At 35.0% G+C, this 25,005-nt stretch overlaps 1 protein-coding gene across 2 annotated transcripts in view; it reads left to right on the top strand.

Moving 5' to 3' along the window:
- EDIL3 (EGF like repeats and discoidin domains 3) overlaps positions 1-25,005 on the top strand; it is a 392,993-nt gene that overhangs the window by 261,364 nt on the left and 106,624 nt on the right. For both annotated transcript variants that reach the window (XM_035014793.1, XM_035014792.1), the window contains one exon: positions 3,716-3,897. In XM_035014793.1, coding sequence (XP_034870684.1) covers positions 3,716-3,897 — 182 coding nt within the window. The remainder of the gene's footprint in view (positions 1-3,715; positions 3,898-25,005) is intronic.

The following is a 25,005-nucleotide window of genomic DNA, read 5'->3' as shown; positions in this document are numbered from 1 at the left end:
GAGCTGCTGTTGTGACAACTTGCAGTGTGATATGAAGTATAAGCCTTGGATTTGCTTATTAGTTTACTGTTTAGAAAAAAAAAATAATAACCCTCAATACCAACATGCATCACATATCACTTAAACTCTTTCTCTGTGCAAACCACCATGGGCTCCTAAGGATGTAACACTGTGTAAGACCCAGAGCCTACTCCAGAGAAGCAAAACATCCAGGATCACCTCAATAGTATACCCTCAAGAGAACATGCAAGTGGCTGTCCAGAACCTTTTCTAACAGGAAGAATTCCAGAATTCTTTTCTAACAATTTATAGTTACAGAGGAAGAGCACTTTTTATCTCATATTACCTCAGAGCTGGTGAATTAGGGTGTCATCATAACCCCAATTTTTATTTTATTCTTTCAAATTTTTATTTATATTCTAGTGAGTTAACATACAGGGCACTATTGGTTTCAGGAGTTGAAATCCCTGATTCATCACTTACATCCAACACCCAGTGCTCATCATACCTAGTGCCCTCCTGAATGTCCATCACCCCTCTAGCCCATCCCCCACCCAACTCCCTCTGTCAACCCTTAGTTTGTTCTCTGTTGTTAAGAGTCTTTTATGGTTTGCTTTCCTCTCTCTCTCTTTTTTTTTCCTTTCCCCTATGTTCATCTGTTTTGTTTCTTAAATTCCACATATGAGTGAAATCATATGGTATTTGTCTTTCTCTGACTGACTTATTTCGCTTAGCATAATACAGTCTAGCTCCATCCACGTCATTGCCAATATAACCCCAATATTTGAAACGAGAAAAACTGAGGACCACTAGCCAGTAAGGAAGTAAGCTGATACTTCACGGATGCATGCTTCATTCAAGAACCCCACACATAATCATGGTTTCTCTGGTAGGCTTTACTGATTGGCAATGTACAGTATGTAAGTGAATGTTGTAAAAATTTATTTTTTAAAAAATGTGGAATTGAAGACTGAGAAAAGAAATACTAATAAATTTGACATCACAGCAATAAGATATCTCATGTAAAACTACTTTGTAAGCTGTGAAACCCGATAAAAATATAACATGTCACTTTATATTTTTTGGATTATGTTTCGTTTCAATGAATGTGTAGTGAGAGCATAACAAAGATTGGAAGTCTTACAGCAGAGTAAAAAAATATATATGTGTATATATATATATATATATTTTATACACACACACACACAAATATATGTTTTAATTGTTCATTGGTATTTGACTTATCTGATAATGCAACAGTTCCTGGCCCACTGTGTTTGCTGACATGTTAGTTAAGTGGAGGTTGGTAGGTTAAGACTACCAATGAAGTAGACTTACTGAATAGTGTGGCTTGAGGTCTAATCTCTCTCTTTTAAAATGGTTACAGATTTGGTGAGAATGTCCAGTTCAGCATAAGGTCTTTAGAAGAAGACACCTAAATGGTATAGAGTTCTTTCTAAGACTATCATGTAGTTTAATTAATACATTAAACTAAATTAAGTTAAATTAAACCTGGCTCTTTCTCTCTCTGCTGTTCTACTGACTGGCCTACAATAAATGATCTCTTTGCCTGCTGTATTTTCCCATCCAAACATTGCACAAATCAAAGACAAGCATCAAGCATGCTTAAGACTCCTTTAAAGGCAATGTTCTTAAAAAGCCAGCCTCCTGTGGTTGTCTAAAATCAAAGTATCATCATGAAAGTTTCTTAGTGCTTTTATGAAGTCTGGAAAGATCTTGAAGTTTAAAATGGAAAGCAAAACAAGAATCCAAAGACTCAACATCTGAGTTTTGGGGGTCAATTTTTTTTGAAATGAGAAAATCAGATTATTATCTATCCTAATACTGCAACTCTAAAAATGAATGGCTTCTTAATTTAATGACTTCCAAGTGATATAGTGCATCTTCCTAAAGGTAAAAGATTTATCAGTTATCCATTACAAAGATGCAATTTTTGCTCTATTGATGCCATCTTTACTAACAAAGTCTGATTAAGATGATTACTTATCCACATATTTCCATCTGTTTTATAAAAAGTGTTTCAAGATTTTAAAGCCTTGGAGAAATATTAGTAGGTAATGTGATTAGAACTACTTATTCTCTGAGCATGGAATAGAAAAGAGAAACATGTTTATGCTTAATGAAAGAATGGTTACCAATGAGAAACATCTTTGGAACTTTTTAAAATATTATAATGCAACTGCAAAATTCTTTCTTTCATACTTCCATCCTCAATCTAAGTGTAAACATTTAATTACCAACAAATGTTGGGCTTCAATATTACTTAAAACCCAAAATATGCTTGGTGACATCACTGATCAAGTTGACTTACATATATACTAACAATTCATAATGGCAGTGTGCTCCTCACATATTTTTAGGAATTCTGATAAATTAGGATAGCATATTTTATAACAGGATTATCATATTCTACAAATTGAATTTGACAAAAAGATGAGTATTAAATGTATAACTGAAATTAAGAAAACTAGGTATTACTTTTCATGTTATCATAATATTATTCTGAATTTTCAAAACTGAATTTAAAATAAATGTCATTTGTGGTGAAATTTTATGAAATAAGAAATTCAAATATATATAAAAATATATTTACTTTTTAGATGCATTTGCCTTCATTTCTAATTTTAAAATCTAAATTTATTTGATATCTGAGAACATATTTGCATTATATATATGCATATATATTATATATATTATATATATGTTATATATATTATATATATAATATATATTATATATTATATATATTATATATGCATATATATTATATATATGCATTTATATATGCATATAAGGCATAATATATTATGCCTTATATGCATATATAATATATTATGCCTTAATGTTAGAATTTAAAAATTTTATTAAGAAATTTTTCTTAAGTTTCCAAGTTGCAAATTTAAAGAAAAATTTCTAAAAGAGAATTAAAATGTAAGTGCAAAATACCTATAACTATGAATTTTGAATTTAAAATATTAGAAATAGAAGTAGAAATATTTTAATATCTTGATTTACTTATTAGTGTACATAAGTTAAGTATAATGTCAGGGAGTTTACCTGTTTATAAAAATAATTTGTCTACATGTTTTCTATTACTCATAACATGTTACAAGTTATTATTATTAAATGTTGACAGATTTGCACTTTGCCCTTTTTGTTGGAAGCATACCTGCTGATGTTTATAAAAATTTAAGTTAAAAAAATTTAGAGTAATGAGAAATGCTAAATCAGTATAAAAATGATTTTGACACAAAACTCCAATGCAGGCTAGTCAAGAAATAATGGATTGAGGATTTTTATTGAGGGTTTACAATTTATGAGGTATGCTAATTTCTGAAAACATAAAATATGAGATAGGCCCTTTAAGGGCTTTGCACTTTTGTTGATGTGATCAGCAGCCAAGGGATAACAGTGCATACATATGCAGACTCATAATGCAGAGGGGCAGTATCTGTTGAGGTTGTCACACTCAAAGCAAAGGAAGAAGAGTGTCTTGAGGAGAAAGAATTGTTTTCTTCATGTGGAGGTTGATGACAGATCTGTAAAGTAGGTGTATGGTACAAATTAAATTTGTACAAATTAAGGCATGATGGTACAAATTAATTTTAAAAATATCTCCTATCAAATCTAACAGGCACATTTTGAGAGTGAATTATTTCTGACACACTCACATCTTTTCCTGATTTGTTCCCAGAATGCTCAGGCCCATTGGGAATTGAAGGTGGAATCATATCAAATCAACAAATCACAGCTTCCTCTACCCACCGAGCTCTTTTTGGACTCCAGAAGTGGTATCCCTACTATGCACGTCTCAATAAGAAGGGGCTTATAAATGCATGGACAGCTGCAGAAAATGACAGATGGCCATGGATTCAGGTAACACATGGGATGGGAAAAGGTGACTGCCAAGGAATGACCAGAATCATTTCAGAAAGAATATAAGTCAGAGCCCAAGGTGTGACTTTTCTTTATGGTCAGAGGACAGGATGAGTTAGTTGAGTCCGGTTTGGGTATAAAATCTGAAACTGTGGCATATATGTCCACTGACTGAAAAGTGCATTAAGAGGGTTAAAAATGTTGAAACTCTTGGGCTATGAATATTACTATTTTAAGGTACATATCAAAGAAGGAGGTTTTTACATATGCCATGTGTTCATTAGTACTGTGTTAACATTTAACAGCAACTTCTGACACTTGAAGAAAGTAAAAATTGCATCTTTACTTTCTCTGTCTCGGAATTGGTTTCACGTGTACAAAGCATGTAAAGTATACAATAGATTTTGAGAATCCCTAAAATGCCTTCAGCACCTTCTTTCAATAGCTGAGAGTGTTTCAATTCATACTGTTTTATTTATTACCATCAGCCAGCTTTTTTTTTTTTAAACAGAAAAAGCATGAGATACCAAGATAGTAAGTGATTTCCCTAAAATGCGATGGATGGTAGTAATACCAGAACCTTCTGTTTTATCCAGTTAAATGCTTTTTGATGACTTAGCTGAAGTGAGACAGTAAACTACATATTAAGAGGACAGAAAAGGTGATTAAACCATGATTTCTGTTAAACATTGTATCTGTGTTGAGGAGAGCACATTAATAACATCTAACAAGTCATTGATGTGTGTTGAAGAGAAGGAAAACCCAGTGTGCAATGGGTTTAGTGGAAGACATAATTAATTATCATGAAAAAACCTTATGGGAGAATAGTTTTTTAGGTGGGCCATGGAAAATGGCTTTCAGTAGAGACTAAAAATCTACGGAACAGCATGATCAAAGAAACTAGGTGAGATTCTGGGGAACATGATATAGAAAATCATGACTTGTGTATAGAGGAACATGTTCTAATTAAGTGTGTGAGTTAAGTATGTATGAAGACTCATACATACTAAAAGATTTGGGGCTTATTCCAGGGAGCTATTACAGAATTTTGATTTAAATAGTTGAGCTATTTTGTTTACTATGTATTTTGAGTCAGGGGTAATTTTTAATGTGGAAATCCATGATTTGACATTATTAAGTGCAGTGTATAGGGATTGCTTTACAGGAATTTAATAGAATGAGAAATTGATTTATGGCCAAGTAACATGACTTCCTTATCTTAGGAACTAGGCTAAAATCTCCTTTAGATATTTCCTTTGTTCAGGTTTCTTATGAATTTTTACATATCCTACCTATATACATTTCTTTTACCTATATGGCTCCACGTGGTTACCTGATATTGTTTTGTTTTATGCATTTATTTTTGCATTCATTTGCAGAAATTGCTTCTTAAATTACACTTGATTTTTCTACATGTGCAAAGAGAATTCCAGATAGTGGCTATGGCATATCTATACAGTTTTGATCCCAGAGTAATGAAGATAAAATTAAGGTTTAAAATAGATGCAGAACAACAAAAAATGCTTATCTTCTTATTGTTAAAAATTATTGCAGAGACTATTTTTTTTAAATCACCCTAGTGGACTGTTACCATCTGTGGGATTGCAATCATGATAAAACTCTGGAAATTAAGATTTGTAGCAGACATTGCAGAATGATGTGAGACAGTGTCACAAAATTGCGTCGGGGTTTCTGTTTGGCATATTACGTGTGTGAGCTTCAGTCATTGCCATGTTTTGATAAACCATAAATAACATACTTTTGCAAAGTTTTCTCTGAGAAACACCTTATTAATGTTTCACGTCCTGACTTTTCACTTACTGTGTCCCAGTTTATTGCCCACTTAACTTACACATCATTCTGCCTTTCAAAGTATGAATTAACTTTAAGTTCTCTTTATCCCAGGAATTATAGGTAGAAATAACCTCAATGGAACAGGACATTGGTTGACTCTTAGAGAAATTTAGATTAAATATAACTTTGTTAACTCAAGTAATTTATTTTATTTTATTTATTTTTTAAGTTGAATAATTTAATACCGCTTTTATTTTTAAGGGGGGTCTATCATTATTATTTTTATTGTTATTATTTTGCTTTTAGTCTGAAGATGATAATGAACTCTCAGAGAAAAGCAATATAAGTAAATAAGAAGGCTTTTATATTAAATGAAAAAGTCTTAGGTATAGTGGAGGGAAAACTGAAAACTCTCAATTGTCATTTTAATAAGTATTCTGAGATTATGTTCAAAGTTATTATATTATGTTACTGCATTCTTTCATAACATCTTATTTTCTGAGTTATTTGTTTAAAAGAAAAAGTGTATCCCTTTCTTAAAGGAAAATCATATCTAAGAGACTCTGGGAAGTCTACTCATGTACCCAATTTTCTGTCTGAGCATTATTAATTTCCCTTGTCACTTAATTCTTTTGTTTATATTCAGTACTTCAAATGAAACATTTGAGTACTTTGCTTAAACTCACTTATAATGAGCACAGTATTCCCTTACTCTTTCAGGTGTATGACACACATTAATATTCAATTCCATTCTCTTCCTTGTCTAGGTGAAATAAAAATTGAAATTGCCATTTTAAATTTACACACTCAGTGGGCAATTATTGAAAGCACCACAATGTTTATAATTGGTTTTGGATTTAAAGGGTTAGTGCAATAAATACAGTTAAACAAAACCTTTTTCTCCCCATTTTCAAGTTTTTCTGACCTTATATTCCTTACCTACATTTTTTTTCCAACTAATAAATAACCACCACATTGAACATTGACTAGTTCATTAGCATCTTGGAATGCCAATTTCTCTTTCTGACTGATGTATTAGAAATAGCAACTTTGTATAATTATGGAAATATGTCTTGGGTTATCTTATATAAAAATGTTTAAGCTTATTTAATTCTTCTGGGTACTTTGCTAACTGACTAAGAGCTAAAAACTATTTGCTATTTATTTTTAAAGATAATTCTTTTATATTCATTATTTTTCTTTTATAGATACATGCAGTAAAATATTATTTTTTTTAACTTCTGAGTTGATTTGTTTTATGCATGTACATTCTTTCTAGAATGCATATATATTACATTTCCAGCTGGTCATTTATTAATCCATGCAACAAACATTTACTAAATGACTGTCTCCTCTGTAGTCTCTGCTCTACTAGGCACTAGAAGAAAGACAGCACTTTCCTTCAAGATGTTCTGAATCTAGGGGCACCTGGGTGGGCAGTTGGTTATGCGGCCGACTCTGGATTTCAGCTTAGGTCATGATCGCAGGGTCCTGGAGTTGAACCTCATGTCGAGCCCCACGTCAGACTCTGTGCTTAACAGGGAGTCTGTTTGAAGATTCTCTCTCTCCCTCTCTCTCTGCCTCTCCCCCTGCTCTTACTCTCGCTCTCCCTCTAAAATAAATAAATAAATCTTTAAAAAAAAAAAAAAAAAAAAGATGTTCTGAATCTAGGATATAGTAAAGTGAACAAGGTAAATGTAACTATTATATATATATATATATACCCTGGTCTTACATCATCTACTCACCCTTTCATTTGAACCATAATATTTTATTATATTTGAACAGCTTATTCTAATAAAACTTTTGTTAAATGGAAAGCTGGTTTAGCATAATATTTATAGAACATGAGGAGAGGAATTGGCATTATACTAGGTATTACATGGCTATATTATTACATGCTGATCTGTTTGATGGGTATACCAAAGCGAAGTCATAATTTTCCTTTGAAAGTTAATTTACCAGTAGAATGTCAGTACAAGTATTTTATCACTGAGAAAAATAGGCTTTGATCTTTCCCTTTTAAATAATTCATTACTCTTTCCAAAAATGTGAGTATGATCTTAATATGTTCCTTTTCTATATGCCACATATTTTTTGTGTGGGGAGAGATCGTTACTCCTCAAACTTTAATGTGCACAGGAATCTTTTGGGTTACTGGGTAAAAATAGAAACTTCTGGATTGCCTCTCAGACCTACTGCAGGTCATCGTCAGACTACACTGAAAAAATATGTCTGATCAACTCATAAACCCTGGATTTGGTCTTCCCAAGATACATTAAAAAATAAATAAAATTAAATAACAAATAAATTAAATAAATAAATAAATAAACAAACAAACAAATAAGTAAAATTAAAATAACACTTTTGCTTGATGATCTGGTCACTTTGTTGTTGGAACTGCAACTGTAGTTGTGATAACTGTTTAGGGTAGAAAGAGGTAAAGAACAGTGAAGAAAAATGAGGAAAGATAATGAGAAATATGTGACCCACAAAAGTTCTCTAAACTGGATGGAGGCAGAACCATGTTAGATATCCTAGGCAGAAGTGCACCCAGCTTTAGCAGCAATTCATAACAAGCATCATTCATTAGTCATAAAATCTTTAAGAATTTGCAGCAACTACTGTTCCTAAATGGCTATAGATTCTCTTTGTTGTTGGAAAATTTAAAATATCGCAAAGCAAGACTATCTGACTTTTGTATTTCAAACAAAATAATAGTTACTGCAGAATACATGGGCCCAAATGAGAACTATATGAGCACAAGTTGAGTTACAGATTCATATTTCTGGAGTACACATTTCATACATGGTTGGGTTTTTTTTTTTTTTTAATCTTTGTGAACAGTAGGATTGAAAATGGAGCAAAAAACAGAGTAATCATCTATGTCATTTCAAAAGCCTGTATGTAATGTGTGTGAAACTCTTGGTACTTATAGACAGCTGGAGCTCCTTGAGATACAAAAACCATTTTCAGAAACATAGATTTTAAGAGGTAGATTTTTCTTTCATTTTCAGGTTGTTTTCTAGTTACAGAACCTGAATTACGTAGAATCCAATCTATCTTTACTACTTCTTCATTCAAGTAGAAAATGGCTTAGCCTGTCTTTTTCCTTAAAAAAGCTACTTTCTCAGATACACTGCCATCCATACTACTCTGTAAGCCTAATGACATCTGAACATTAATGTGTTGCTGGGTGATTGTCTAGTGATCTCTTTTTATAAACAGGAATCCTAACTGGAAAATTGCAGTTTTTCTTTAGGTTGTTTATTAGAAGTAGCCTTTCATACATAGTTGTGTGTGTTTTGCAATATTTTTAAAATATTACCTTTTAAATTAAATATTACTTTTTTATTTTTCAAAACAAAAAGATACTTAGCATTAAGAAAAAAATGATTGGATGTATCTGTACTGAAAAATAATATATTTAGTTTATTTATTTGGTCATTTACAGCATTTATACTAATACTAATACATATTGCTTTCTGATGTGCTTTAAAGGATGTGTGTTGGATCTTAATTCCAGATTCTATGAGCTATGGAATATATGATTAACAATATAGCAATTGTTCTCTAATTTGAAAGAAGCTGTATCTCGAATCTCTTCTTTTTGCTCTAAGCTGCTTCCTCTCTGACTTTTGGCACCAGACCTAGATTTCTTGCTGTTCCTAAATTTCATCTGCCTGTTTTCTGCTCCTGTGCTTAGGCACATACCCTTCCTACTTCATCTATTCACCATCTACCAGGCTTCTGTAAATTCAGATCCTTCATTCTATTCTGTATAATGTGATTCCTGGAATTCCTGCTTTTTATCTCCAAAGATAGAAGTGACCACACTGGGGGCACCGAGTGGCTCAGTTGGTTCAGCAGCCAACTCTTGGTTTTGGCTCAGGTCATGATCTCAGGGTTATGAGATTGAGCCCTCCCCCCCGCCCCCAGCCCCGTGTCAGCTCAGCGCTCAGCAGGGAGTCTGCTTGAGCCCCTTTCCGGGGCGCCTGGGTGGCTCAGTCGTTAAGCGTCTGCCTTCAGCTCAGGTCATGATCCCGGGGTCCTGGGATCGAGTCCCGCATCGGGCTCCCTGCTCAGCGGGGAGCTTGCTTCTCCCTCTCCCACTCCCCCTGCTTGCGTTCCCTCTCTCGCTGTGTCTCTCTCTGTCAAATAAATAAATAAAAAATCTTAAAAAAAAAAAAAGAGACTCCCTTTCCTTCTCCCACTGCCCCTCCCCATGCCCCATGCACACTCTCGCTCTCTCTCCAATATAAATAAATAAATCTTAGGAAAAAAAAGTGACCACACTGTCCTTTTTTCCCACTCTGTCAATTATATATGTTAGTCACCAGCAGGTAACATTCTCTATGGTCATTCTTTACCTTTCTCCTATCTTGTAAGCCACTTGAGAGTACGAATTACACCTAATTTAAGTCTATTTCCATAGCACCTTGAATAAAAAGCAAAAACATTTAGATGCAAATAATTGATTGATAGAATAGAAAATATTGAACAAAATAAGTGGAAGAGAGATAGTTTCTGTTTTTGCATGGTAATTATACTGCACTGAGTGGTGCTGAGAGTGCCCCCAACTCAGTTCGCTCTCTGTGTTCAGATGTTACAAACTTTCATGTGAACTGTGCCATTTTAGCACAATTCCTTTGGTGCCATGTGTGGTATGTCTACCCACAGTATAGGGAAAGCCTCACCCATCTGGGCAGCACAGGAATCAGAATTTCTGCAAATCCTGATGACCCATACCTTTCTCTGTAATCACTGCAAACCACCTTTATAAGCAACATTAGGTAGACATGGGTAATATTTGTAAGGTGTTCTCTAGGAAGTCTGGTAATTAAGCCTTGAATACCAAACACCAAAATTTTCATCTTCTCCTATCCCGCTTAAGTGTTTCCTGAAATGCTAAAAATTAAATGTTTGTTTTAGCTTCTTGCACATTTTTATAAATTTATTATATTCACACAAGAATTTGAAACTTTAGACAATTGTTGTTGCTAAAGTAACCATATCTTCTCTTTCTAAGATTTATTTGCCCTAGTAAAACAAGCTTTTAAAATACTAGTATCTCTCTAGCTTATGTAATTTGTAATTTTTACCCTTACAGAAATGTCAAAAACATACAAACTATACCTTATTACTATTATTCATAAAATATGGAATGTAAAGAGTTACAGGAAATTGTTTTTTTTATTATGTTATGTTGATCCCCATACATTACACCATTAGTTTTTGATGTAGTGTTCCATGATTCATTGTTTGTGCATAACACCCAGTGCTCCATGCAGAACGTGCCCTCTTTAATACCCACCACCAGGCTAACCCATCCTCCCACCCCCCTCCCCTCTAGAACCCTCAGTTTGTTTTTCATACTCCATCGTTTCTCATGGTTCATCTCCCCCTCCGATTTCCCCCCCTTCATTCTTCCTACAGGGAATTGTTTTAACACAGTTTTTAGCATCTATTAAACTCTGAGTAGATAATTCAGTGAGCCACCCGTATATACAAGACTGTTTGATTGTATTTGCTACACATTTTGGCCATGAGGGAAACATTTCCAGCTTAACTTTTGTATTTAGAAAGGTTAAGATTTTAAGTGCCTTGTAGTTCATTCAGTTCCCATTATCTTGTGACTATTACCAGAGCGATTTTTTAGTTTATGATACTGTTAAGAATGAACTAGAGATAATCTGAATTAATTGAAAGTAATGACTTGCTATGGTCATGAAAAAAAATAGAACAGTCAACATTTAGAATTTCTCGTTTTACAATGTCCCCTGATCACATTCGTGGCAAACTTAGGTCGGTTTCCTCTTCAGATCTCTCCATGTAACCATCTAGTCAGCCTCTGGGCTGTCTCTTCCAGTTTCTGGCCCTAGGACTAAAGGAGGGTAACTGAGTTCCAGTCATCTTTCAGAGTTTCTTATTGTAACTTTTCTTTTCATTGCTTGATGCACTCCTCATAATCCTGTGATTGTGAATCCAGCTTCACCGAAGGTGTTAAACCCGCTCATGAGAACTGCTGATGGGAAATGTGGTTTACGAATTAGAGTCAGCCACGGCGTCCAATGCAACAATTGTCCCTCATAGGGCGAGGACAGAGAGCCTCTGGCAGCCTGTCCTGAGTCCTTGTGAGAAATGCAGAGAAGCAGGGGGGAAAGTGAGAGTCTGAGCTAAAGGTTTGATTGTCTCTTCATGTTTATCTTCTGTGAACCAGTGGGATTACTGTTTGGATTGGGCTGAAGGAATCCCTTATTTCCACTGTAGACACTGAACAAATTTGTTCTGCCCCAACACCTTACTGAAAACCCCCTTGTTCTGAAAATGTGACCAAGTACAGAGCCAGTTAGCCTGATCCTGAAAGCTTTATTTTCTTGAGACAGTAATTAATTTGAAAACATTTTGGTTTGGGGGAGTTTGTTGTTTAAAACTAACTGAATGTGTTAGGCTTAAGTGTAGAAAAAAAGTTACTATATTCACTTATAGTCGGGTTACAAGTGAGTCTCATTAGCAATAGTATTATATATTAGCTTTAAAATAATCTAACAGCTAGCACTGTGTGCTATTACAATTGCTTTACATATACTGACTACCTATTTCCAGGTAGTTGGTATTATTCTTATCCCCATTATTCAGATGGGGAAATCTAGGCACAGAAAAGGAAGTGTCCAAATTCACTAAAATAGTAGGTTGCATGCTTGCGATTTACACACAGGGAGCTTGTGTGAGAGGCCATCGCCAAACTACTCATAACCTCTGTACTATCCTTTCTTTGACAGCTCTTGAAAGTTCTCTTTTTCTTTCTTTTTCTTTCTTTTGAAGACGGGATGGGCACTTGTAGTGGGCCTGAGGGAGTCTAGCATTTTTTTAAGGCTTTACAAATAAGTGCCTGTTGTATCCAATAAAATTTATATTTGCCCATATGCAAGCAATCCACCTCTAGCTGGGACAGCAGTTCTCAAAACTCAACTACATAAAAATTACCTGGAGAGCTGTTTAAATAGGGTCCTCATCCTTAGAGTTTCTGAGTTCATGGGTCGGAGTTGGGACCTAGGACACTATATAATGAACAGACAATCCAGGTGGATTTTGATAGTGGTGATTTTGAGAAAAAAAACTAGTGACCATTATGCTAATGGAGCTCACACTAGTCTTCGTGTGAGAGACATACTTCCCCTTGGAGGTGCCCCTTTCACTATTGGAAACAATTTAAAAAATTAAGATATCAGAGAACAGTATATTGCTCTTCAAAATGAGACATTGGTGTGAAACATTTTAAAGTAATGGATGGCATCAAAACATCACAAATCCAAGACCTAACTACCTAAGCTGCTTTGGTGATATTTTATTACTAACTTGCGTATATCAATGTCTGCCATAAGTAGAATCCCCATTCTTCCATGAACTAGATATAGTAAAGCTTAATTGTTTTCATAGGATTTTTGTCTGTAACATGAGGCCTTCAATAATTAAGTCATAATTAAATGGTAAAAGGATTATAAAAAAAATCTACATCCCTGTAAGAACAGGCTTTGAATGTTTTATTGTTAAATCCTCAGCTGGGTCTTAGGAGTCTTTAAAGAAGAAATATTTATTTTGTATGCAACCAGAATATAATGAAAACATCAAAAAGCCATTTACATTTTAATTATTAAAGGTGAATTTAGCATATTCAGCATTTTTGAGGATGATGTTAAGGAAGTTATTCCAGAGGGAGAGAGAACAGAATGAACAAAGTCACAAGGGAAACAGAGGGAGCAGAAGGTACATCAGGGACTGGTCTTTACTGAAAAGATGGGTACATGTAGGGGAATAGGAGGATAAAAGTCTGCAAAGGTAAGGCAACACCAGAATGTGCAAATACATCAGTGTCCAATGTGGTGGCACTTGATGATTATTGAAGGGTTTTCAGCAGGGTGTTGACCATGTCAGAACTAGAGTTCAGGGAGATGACCTGTCAGTGGGATGTATTATGAGTGCCCAAAACAATACTGAGTGTTTAGGAGGCAGTTAGTAAAATTTCATCAAATAAACATCGTGCTTAATGCAGAGACAAGCCTAGAAGCAGGCATACCAGTTAGGAGGCTTTTATAGCTAACTGCCCAAGGAGAACCTGAATTACAGTAGCAGCTGTTGAAATAAAATAAAAGATTAAATTGTAAGAGGGCTTGAGGGTGCAGCCCTGATGATTGAATTGTGTGTTAGAGGAGAGAAGGAAGGAAAAAAAATGAGAAAAATTAAGCTCTAGGGTTTTGAGCCTAAGCGTGATTTTGGTACCATTAATGGAAATATAGAAATCAGGAAAAGGAGTTGGTGTGGCTGGAAAATGATGAATATATTTTGAGTCTTAATGTTTGATTTACTTGGAGAAAATCCTAACAGTGTCAAGCCTAAAGTTGGAAGAGTGATAGTTTGCTGCTCTGTACAGACCTTGGAAGTAGAGTAAGTGGGCACCACTGCCTTGAGGCACTTAACTTATCCTCATTGGCCACTCGTGGGTCACATGGCCTCACCTAGTGGAATGCAAAGTAAGGTGGTGTCTACTTAGAGTTGAAATAGATATTTGAGGGGCCCCTGGGTGCCTCAGTCAGTTAAGTGCCTGCCTTCCACTCAGGTCACGATCCCAGAGTCTTGGGATCGAGTCCCACATCGGGCTCCCTGCCCAGTGGCGAGTCTGCTTTCCTTCTCCCTCTCCCTCTGTGATCTCTCTCGCTCTCACTCTCTCTCAAGTAAATAAATGGAAATCTTCAAAAAAAAAAAAAAAAAAAAAAAGAAAAGAAAAGAAATAGATATTTGAGGGTACAGATAGGAACCCTAAAATGAAGTATCTTCCCAAAACAGTGGAAGCTTCTTTTTCTTCTAATTCCATCCCCATCAAAACCATTTATAAGACAACAGTTTACCCGGGAGCACCATTGTGCAGGACCCTCAGGAAGGAAAGAACTGACTTTTGAGCTTCTGAGTAAGTGTAGCCATTCTACATGAATGCTTTGTTCAGGGCATTTCCATACCATAGGTTACTTCCATTTTCTCCATGTATTTGTTTTTAATGTTGTTATTGCTGTGGCTGCTACTGTTTTCCCCAGAAGTGATATAGTTAATTAAAACAGTAGCTATTTCAGCCTAACATTGGTGTACTTAGTGTAGATCGTTTTACTGTGTTGTGATTTTTGGTTCTTAAAAAAATAATAAAGGTCTCCTTTTTTCCACAGATGGGCTCGCAAATTTCTTGCATCTATTGTATATTTAATGCTTCAGTAGCTTTGAAGTATTTTTCCTGAGTTCATAATACATAGGCTGTATTTTCATTTCTCAGATTTAAAAAACTGTGTTAAACCCAGGTCTCCTTAGTTTATTACTATCATTAGTGCTGCTAGACATACAGTGCTGAATTTCAGAAGTAGATGTGAGTTTTTGTATCTTAGTTTTCCTAGCAGGAGCCCAACCTAAGCCAGTATTTTTACATAACAGCAGCTTTCAAGAAGCCCTTAAACTGAAATGTGATTATCATGCAGAACAAAAAAACAAATAAGACATTTTAATATTACCAGTGGATCTTAGTTTCCCTTTTCTTAGGAGCATTAACCCAGATTTGGAAAGATGTACATAAATGTTGAAAGAAGAGTACATTATCTAATATTTTTCAGAATGTTTTTGTTAGTTTCAGATCTGTTGCCGATAAACTAGTATTTATTGAGCAGCTACTTATTTGCAGAGAGCCATTTGGGCAATAGACAAGTTTTTTGTGCTCATGTGGAGCTTATCTAAGTAGATAAAACATTTTAAATTATCTTATGTGAAAATGTTCTACTTCATTGTATGGACATTTGAGAGGGAAAAAGCTGTTTGATTGAATTCAATGAACAATTGAATTCTTAACTCTGTGCTTTGGGAAGAGTGGAAAATTTACCATGTGAATTCCAGCCACATGGGACTTTTTCGAAGTGTACTCCCTTCTGCTTCCTCAGGCTTAGAAAAGTGACTTTGAAAGTGACCTCCAACTCCATTTAAATTAATAAATTCATTCATTTATCATATTCATTGAGTATTTTCCATGTGCCAATTACTGTTCTAGATGCTGCCTTCTCAAGGAAGCCCCTCACCGGGCGCCTGGGTGGCTCAGTTGGTTAAGCGACTGCCTTCGGCTCAGGTCATGATCCTGGAGTCCCTGGATCGAGTCCCACGTCGGGCTCCCTGCTCGGCAGGGAGCCTGCTTCTCCCTCTGACCCTCCCCCCTCTCATGTGCTCTCTCTCTGTCTCAAATAAATAAATAAAATCTTTAAAAAAAAAAAAAAAAAAGGAAGCCCCTCACCTTAGACTAAATGTGGTTCTCCTAATATATGTACTATATATAGCATTTTGTTCTTTTCTTCTTGAGCACTTGTCACAACTTATCCTTAAAGACTGTATCGGAGATTATTATAGGTAAGCTGCTTGAGGGTAGGGGCATTATCTGTTGGCTCACTTGTATTCTCACCAATCCTTATGACTAAATCTTTAATAAATAAGAACAGAATTGTTGTCATAATCAATGTTAGAAATAAAAGTTCTATTTTCCTTTTTTAAAATTTTTATTATTCAAGTAGAGGTGACATACAGTGTCATATTAATTTTAGGTGCACAACATAGTGATTTGACAATTCCACACATTATACAATGTTCACCATGATTAAGAGTAGCCACCATCTGTCACCATATGACGTTCTTATGATATTATTGACTATATTCCTTGTACTTTTCATCTCCATGACTTATTTATTTTATAACTGAAAGTTTGTACTTCTTAATCACCTTCACCTATTTTTCCCATTCCCCTACCTTCTCCCCTCTAGCACCACCAGTTTGTTTTCTGTATTTATGAGTCTGTTTCTGATTGTTTGTTCATTTGTTTTGTTTTTTAGATTCCACATGTAAGTGAAATCATACAGTATTTTTCTTTCTCTGACTGACTTAACCCACTTAACATAGAATACTCTCTAGGTTCATCCATGTTGTCACAAATGGCAAGATCTCATTCGTTTTTATGGCTGAGTAATAGTCCATTATATATATGTACCACATCTCTCTCCATTCTCTCAGTGGACACTTAGGTTGCATAAGCAGTTATATTCTATGGTAAACAATATGGTATTTAAGATCGGTGGTTCTGGATTCAACTGGCAGCTGTCATTTTGAATACAGTTATTTAACCACCCTAAGATAGAAGTTCTTTATATATAAAGTGACAACAAAAACAGAGTGGCCTCTTAGGATTGTTGTGAGGATTGTATGATGGATGTTTAGTTACATGTTGGTTATATAGCAAGTAATTAATAAATGTACATTCTCACATATTCAAAAATATCCAAGACTTTTAACTGTCTCCCCATATCTTTTTCATCTGTTTCTGTAGCAAGAGGATTAGTGGCTAAGCAATTTTTACCTCAGTTTTATTCTGTAAGAGTCTGTATATTCTGTATAAAAATATGTTCTTTTAGGCTGTATTTCCCAACCTCCCATTCCACTAGCTGTGGCCGTGTGATTCACTAGGGCCAAAAGCATATAAGCAAAAGTGTCACATGGTGGTTTCTAGGAACCTTCCTTCAGATATAACACCCACATGCCCTCTTCATCCCTTTCTACATTTTGCTGCTGAGAATTCAAATGCTGCCATCTTGGACAATGAGATCAAGGTTACATACAGTGGCAACAAGGTAGAAGGTTCCTGGAGCCCTGATGTATCAGCCCCATCTGCCCAGTCACATGTTTACACAAGAGAGAAGCCAAGTTCTATCTTATTTAAGCCACTGTTAAGTTGGGTTTTTGTCACAGCTGAACCAAATCATACTTAATATGAGTCTGCCAATAGCATGTTCAGTATTAGATCCAAGGCAGAATGTTTTAATGCCATAATAATAATGTTTAAGTATTACATATAAATGTAAAGGGATTCATATAAAATGAGGCTGACAGAGCAGATAAGTTTTCAGATTGCTGCAGTAGATGAAAGAGGCCTTTCAGGTGGACAGACATAGATAAAGAAGAATTCCCTTTTTGTCCAGCCTCACCAGACCTCTCATTATTCCTCAGCATAGTGGGTACTCCACCTTGTACCGTATCTCTCTTCTTTTCTCTGAGTCTTTGATGACCATTCAGTCCTGGTATGTGACCTTGGACAGGCCCCCTGGCATTTCTCGGCCTTGGTTTCCTATTTCCAGTATTAATTGATTTCTCTTTATGTCCGTGACAAGGCATTTGTCCCCTTCTCATTTATATTATTCTATTTTGTTTTGTAGTTACCTGTGTGTCTTACTCTTTTTGATTACGTGACAGGTGCGAAAATCTTTTCTGTTTTTACATTTTCCCACTGTATCCGTCATTATGTCTGTAGATTATAGACATGCAAGAAATAATGGATGAATTAAACCCATTTAATGATTATATAGAGGCATAAATGCACATGTGATAATAATCAGAAATACAGCTGGAAAGCTAAGTTGTATGATGTCATAGAGATTTGTGCATGCCACAGTGGAAAACATACATGTTTTAATTTGGGTAGGAGGGAAAAGCCACTGAAGGTTTGAAAACAGTGAAGTGATTTAACAAAGGAACAAATCTATAGTTCAAGCTACCAAAAAAAAAAAAATAATAATAATAAGTATAATTTAGTTTCCCTAAATTTGCCTTTACAAATGATACAATCAGTACATTTTTATTTTATTTATTTTTAAGATTTTTATTTATTTGACAGAGAGAAAGTGAGAAAGGGAATACAAGCAGGGGGAGTGGGAGTGAGAGAAGCAGGCTTCCCACTGAGCAGGGAGCCAGATGCGGGGCTCGATCCCAGGACCCTGGGATCATGACCTGAGCCGAAGGCAGACGCTTAACGACTGAGCCACCCAGGTGCCCCAATCAGTACATTTTTAAAAGATTTCCTAATTACCAACATCTGCTCAGCAAAACTATTATTTTAAAATAATGAGATATGTTCTATTTTCTTCCTCATAAATTTCAAATAATTTAATGTTTTGCTATATAGAACTGTCTGGTAGTGTTGAAACTGTGTTTCTTTGAAAACATGTAAAAATGTTATTTTTCCATGTTATTAAGGAGTTGCTGTTGGACCAGAGTGGTGTGTAGGGAGTAGAACTTTTTCTGTGGTTGGTTTTGTTCTTTGTATATTCTTCTTCTTACTTCTAAGGGAGCAGAGATGACCAAAAAGTCCCCCATCATCTTTCCCTGTTGGCCCATACAGAAGACCAGAATTGTCCAATTAATTTCTTAAGGTTAATATAAAGAACAATGAAATAGTGTATCATGTATATAGAGGAACTTTGAAAAGTAAAATTTAAAAAATGGAGTCTAATGTGCCTAATCCCTGTGAATTAAAGAATCCTTTCATTCTTTTTCTTGTTTTCCACATTTGGAAGTGAAAATTCAGTTTTGGTCTTCCCTGGACAAAATGGTAAGGATAGCAAACAATCATCAAATGCTTAAAGATGCTAAGTAGGTAAGGGTAACATCATCTTTAATACTCAGACAACCCTGTGAGTTAGATAACACCTCATTACCATTGTATGGATAAAGAAATTCTGATTTACAGAGGTTAAGAAACTTGCCCAAAGCCATGTTAGGAAGTGTAGTGGGGCATACCTAGCTTACCAGCCTGGCTTTTCAAAAACAAACATCTTGCTATTAAGTGCAGTGATCTACTCTTGCCCTGAAGAAACAGAAATTTGGTTGTTAGGCAATTTGGGGTGTTAGCGGTCCTTTTTGCTGATCAGCCCCCAGGAGGGAGGGGCCTGCATATCCTACAGATGTGTGGTATGGGACTCCCAATTCCCGGGGTTTGCTTCTCTTCATTTCTCATCTTTCCAGTTTTTATAGCACCGCCATTCTCCCCGATACCAAATACTAAGAGGTCCCACTCTCAGCGAGTCCAGTCCCAGATGGTTTGTTATGAAAATCTCTGACCTCAAATTTCAGGATTTATTTGCTTATAAATGTATTCAAAATGTTACAACAGTTTAGGGCATTTTACCTTCCATGTGTTATTCAAAAATAATTAGATATTTAAGGGTAGTTCCCATAACTCCCATAGAAATACAATGCAAATTACAAATTAATCCTTACTATAGAAATTCATAAGCAAACAGAAGAACTAAAAGACATTACTTGCTTCTTCTAGGATAACTTTACTCTAGACTGCAATGAATCTTTTGTATCCGGTGACATTTTAAGAGAATATGGAACATTGCTAGTGTTTGTCTGATTTGGGATTCATTTTAAAAACCTACTTTCAGCATGTCTGAAATTAGATAATCTGGTTAGCCCACTTAGTAACATGCCTAGCACCTACCTTTAGGTCTAGAGTAACAATTTCTTCATAAGGAGAAATAACCAAGGACTGTCTAGTTTGTCTATTTATACAAAAATTTTGAATCATGGAGTTCTCAAAAAAAAAACCATGAAATATAGGTCTATTTTGTTATTGCTCAAGGTCTCTGCTGATATATTCCAATATGGCAATATAACTTAACTTCTGAAATATAGTTATTTAGTTTTATTTTTGACACACAGATATAAGATTGTACTTATTTAGACTAAAATAAAGCCAGAAGAACACAAGGAATATAGAAAGGTAATACTTGATAATCAGTACTACATCTGTGTCCCAGAGCTTTCCAGTCTCACTTGTTAGCCCTCTTATTGCTTTTTTTTGGTTAATTCATTCATATTGCATAATGCTAGAAAATAATATCCTGGAAAACTTGCCATCTCTTGTGCTAGAGCATATGTTTACTTTGTAGACTTTTTCTTCAGTACATGAAAATGAAGATTATCATAGTATTCTGCTTTCCACAAGTACTTTTAAGTTTTTATCATGTGATATTTGGTTTTGTCTTGATGTTTAATCGATCCCATGTCAGCTTTTAAAATTTCAGGACACTTGTTGTTCCTACCAATGATACCTTCATAAATGGAAAAGTATAGAATGTTCCCATAGCAAAACTTGGAAATTCTTCTGTTGACATTGTTGTTGTTTGCATGCTACAAATAATACAATGAATTAAGAAAAATCAGAGGGCACGTACTGGGATAGTACATTCTTGTCTGCCTGCTAATCCTTCCCTGTCCTGGATAGGGATACTGGCATCAGGGGACTTGGTTTTAGCTAAGACTATCGTTAAGTAATTGGATATCCGTTTTTTATTTGTGTTTATATCTGTATATGTTGTCATTTTGATTTACTCAGCACTGTTCTTAGTCCCATTCACTTTGAAGTCCACTCAGTGAGGTGGTTGAAACAGAAGAGAGCATTCACATGGAAATTCCTCCCACGGAAGAGCTGTTGCCACCTACAGGAATGTAAGAAAGTCAAGTCTTGCCCTCAGCCTCCCCCGTCCCTCTCCCTTTATAGCATACTCACTTGGGCCCCTGTGCTTAGGCATCAAGGATTTTTTTTTTTTCTTTTGGGGAGCACCTCAGGCTTCTTTGAAAAATAGAGATAAGCAAAGTGACCTTATTTTCATTATTTCTAACGTATTTTTATTGGCGTTAGCATTCCTACTTATGTCTTGACATCATTTTCTCTTTTTATTCCTCTGGTTTCTTCCCTAACTTCTCCTATCTGTGCTTCGTGGTTTCTTTATTTTTCTCCTCCCTCCCTCCCTCCCTTCCATCTTTTTACTGAATCTCTTCAGATTGACGGGCTTTTTATAAACACGACTCCTTTAATTTTTGCCCTAGCCATATGAAGTAACCAAGAAAGAGACAAAAATCTAAAATTCAGAGCATATGAATTAAAATCTATAGTTCAGACCATAGGACTTTATTTATGAGGGTTCTACACTCCCTTTATTATATACTATTCCACTGAACTTAGAAGTAGAAGTCTTTAAACAAAATAGCCACAGTTCAGTTCACTTCTGAATGTGAAGCTGTGAATGTCGGAGCATGTGAAGAAAGTCTACCCACAGCAAGTACCAAGAAAGAGGAGTACAGTATAGTGAGAGTCCTTTAGAAACAGGTGGAAATACAGAGGAAACTGTTATGCTAGGCCAGGACTCTTGGAACAACCAACGGATTACACCCATGACAGTGCATTGCTTCTGTTGCATGCTGTTTAGTGAATGAGGTGTTTCACTTTGATTGGAAGCTTTACCAGGTGCAAGGAGTCATAAAGAGATTATTGTTTTATGTCTGTTCACATGTGTTCTTTTCCCCTCTCTTTTTAAAGAAGACAGTTGTATTACTTGAACAGATGATAAAGCCTGGCCGACACTCAAAATAGTGAAGGACAGTTGAGAAGCCTTCTTATTTGGAGCTTCAGAACTAAATATTTGGTTAGCTAATAAAAATTGATTAAAAAAAAATTTAAATTCTGTTTTATGTTTCTTGGATGAACCACACCCATAAAGCATTAATAATACCTCAGTTCTTATTTTTTTGCTTAAACCTACTGGTGAAGTTATCCAAGCGTAGAATCCTAGATATTAATATCTTAGACAATAGTTCTATTAATATCTTTGATAATAGTTCTATTAATCATTTCTTCTAGTGTTATTGTTTGTTTTCAGTAATTTGCCTTTCTAAGGTTTTTGCAAGCTTTTTCATGTTTTCATAGGCAAAAAACCCTCCCCTTTCCCAGTTACATTTTAGCAATTATGTTTAACTAAATTACATAACTAAAAAAACAGGCACAACTTGAAAAAAGTTTGGAGAACAAACACAACTGACTCATGGTTAATGTGCAGTTCAGCTGGCAAGAACGTGGGTGGTGGGCCTGACCAAGATAAGCCCAACGCACCAGGAAGTGTAGAGCAGGGATCATGTTTAACTGTGGGAATGGAGAATGTCAGTTGACTGGGTTTTTGGTGATATGGAGGTTGTTTAAGAGAAAGTATATTATAGCAACTATGACCAGTCATGTCAAAACTGTAAGTAAGCTATGCACTGTTGCTCTGAGTTGCTCCTTTCATCTTGATATACTTCCAACAAATGCCTTTCTCCTTAGGCATATTCATGGTGCTTCCCCCCACCAAGGCCTCTACAGAAGATGTGAAAGAGGGATTCAATAAAATACATTAATGAGATAACGTGAAGGAACAGGGGAGTTCCAATTCCCTCTCATTTATAACAAGAAGCTTCTGGTGATAATGTTCCTGTGTTTTTTTGTTTTTTGTTGTTGTTGTTTTTAACCCCTAAGTGACAATCTTTATAATCCAATTATTTAAAACTGCCTGGGACGCTCAAGTTATTTCTCATATCACACAAAACAGATGGTTACCTGAAGCTTTTTGCCTGAAGCTTACTTGTATTCCAAGACCCTACCCAAAAGCCCTCCTAAGAGGATTGTCTTCACTGTGCACTGTGCATGCTTAAATGAGGTTGATTATGAACAATATTGTGAATTTGGAAAAAAAAATTACAAATATAACAGTTTAAATGCTATCAGTGCAAAATCATTATTTGGAAATTTCAAAAAAATACCTATACTCACATACTTCCAGATACTTGGTGTTAGGAAAAAGAGCTAATTGAACAGATCACCATCAGAGGTAGAATGCTAGTACATAAAATAAAATCTCTGTTAAGATAAACGTATTATGAATAATGACAATTTACAATTTTAGGTTCTCTAATTTCTCCAATTACATATTTTCTTTATAATAATCATATGTAAAATAATGTTTTTAACTCAATAGAAGGCCCTCTGATATTCAAGTGAAATACTCATTTCTTAAAATTGAAAGGTGGCTATGGTTTGGTGGTTCTTCTTGTAAGTGTGTTTTTCTCTTAATTTAAGGGTGACTGTATGCATATCTAATATACAGTAACAGCAAATTCCTCATTTTGTATTTTTAGCAATTCTAATGATGGAGTCTCATCCTGTCTAGCAGATCCTTTTATTACTTAATCTTTCACCTGATGCTTTTATTTATATGATAATCTATAACCCTCATAATTAAAAAAGGAAAAATAAGACTTCAAAAGTTTCTATTCACTACCACTTAGTAAACAATTTAAACAAATTACCTGTTTTATGCAAATTATGAAAACATTGGTATATATAATGATTTCTATAAAACATCATTATTATGTAAGTACTATATATTTATATAATACTGTGATGTGATATGCTATTTAATATTTGAATCTGCATTTTTATATAGAAACTCACAAACCAGGGCACCTGGGTGGCTCAGTGGGTTAAGCATCTGCCTTGGGCTCACGTCATGATCCCAGCATCCTGGGATTGAGTCCAGAATTGGGCTCCCTGCTCAGCGGGGAGTCTGCTTCTCCCTCTGCCCCTCACCCTGCTTGTGCTCTCTCTCACTCTCTCTCAAATAAATAAATAAATAAATAAATAAATAAATAAATAAATATCTTTAAAAACAACAACAAAAAAGAAACTCACAAACTACTGTTTGCGTGTGCGTCGATAATCATGAAGTAAATGATCCCTGAGTGCTTGATTATTAACATGATTTTGCTAAGAATAACTATGAATCAGGCATTTATTTTTCTTGCTAATTGATCTTATTAAATTAATTAAATGAGAAGACCATTAAATTGAGTTGGCTTTAATATCTTAGCAGCCTAAGTAAGCAAACCAAAACCTAAGCCTATAATGCCTCAAGGTTAAGAAAGCAAAACCTAAGGACAGCCAATCACGAACAGCTTAACTAGGCTTTCCCAAATAATGCAGGCTATAGCCAATCAAATTTCCTTGCTTTGCTTTAACCTCTTCCCCCAAAAAGTCTCTTCTCTAACCCCTATTGGCAGAGCACTCCCAACCACTTCTGGATTGGTGCTGCCCCATTTGAATTGATTTTTGTTCAAATAAACTCTGAAAAAAAAATTTAATATGCCTCAGTTTACCTTTTAACAATCTTCAGTTGGGAAATGCTTCCTAAAGTTTCCTCAAACAGGATGTCGCGCCTGGGTGGCTCAGTTCTTAAAAATAAATAAATAAATAAATAAAGTTTCCTCAAAAAGGAGTTCTTCCTCTTCCACTTCCCAAGCATTACAACATTTAAGAAACTGAATGCTTATTTTTCAATTAAATAAAATAATAAAGTAATTCCTTTTTGCATACTGTGTCTGTTTGCATTTTATGTTTGGATTATTGTTATGTAGTGATACCAGCTACCAGTCAGACTCACACTTGAATGTACTACTTAAGTATATCACAACTTCTGGTAACAAGCTGGATGTAGAGAAAAACAATTAGCTATTTATAAAACTACTTTTAAAGCCAATGGCTTATTTAATACTAGCTTTCACCTAAATTGCAACCATAAATAATTTTAAGTATGTTATTAT

The sequence above is a fragment of the Mirounga leonina genome, unplaced genomic scaffold (assembly GCF_011800145.1).
Source record: "Mirounga leonina isolate KUSES-001 unplaced genomic scaffold, KU_Mleo_1.0 Mir_168, whole genome shotgun sequence".
In the NCBI taxonomy this organism is placed as follows: Eukaryota; Metazoa; Chordata; class Mammalia; order Carnivora; family Phocidae; genus Mirounga; species Mirounga leonina.
The sequence above is the reverse complement of the archived record's forward strand: the minus strand, read 5'-3'. Positions and strand labels throughout refer to the sequence as shown.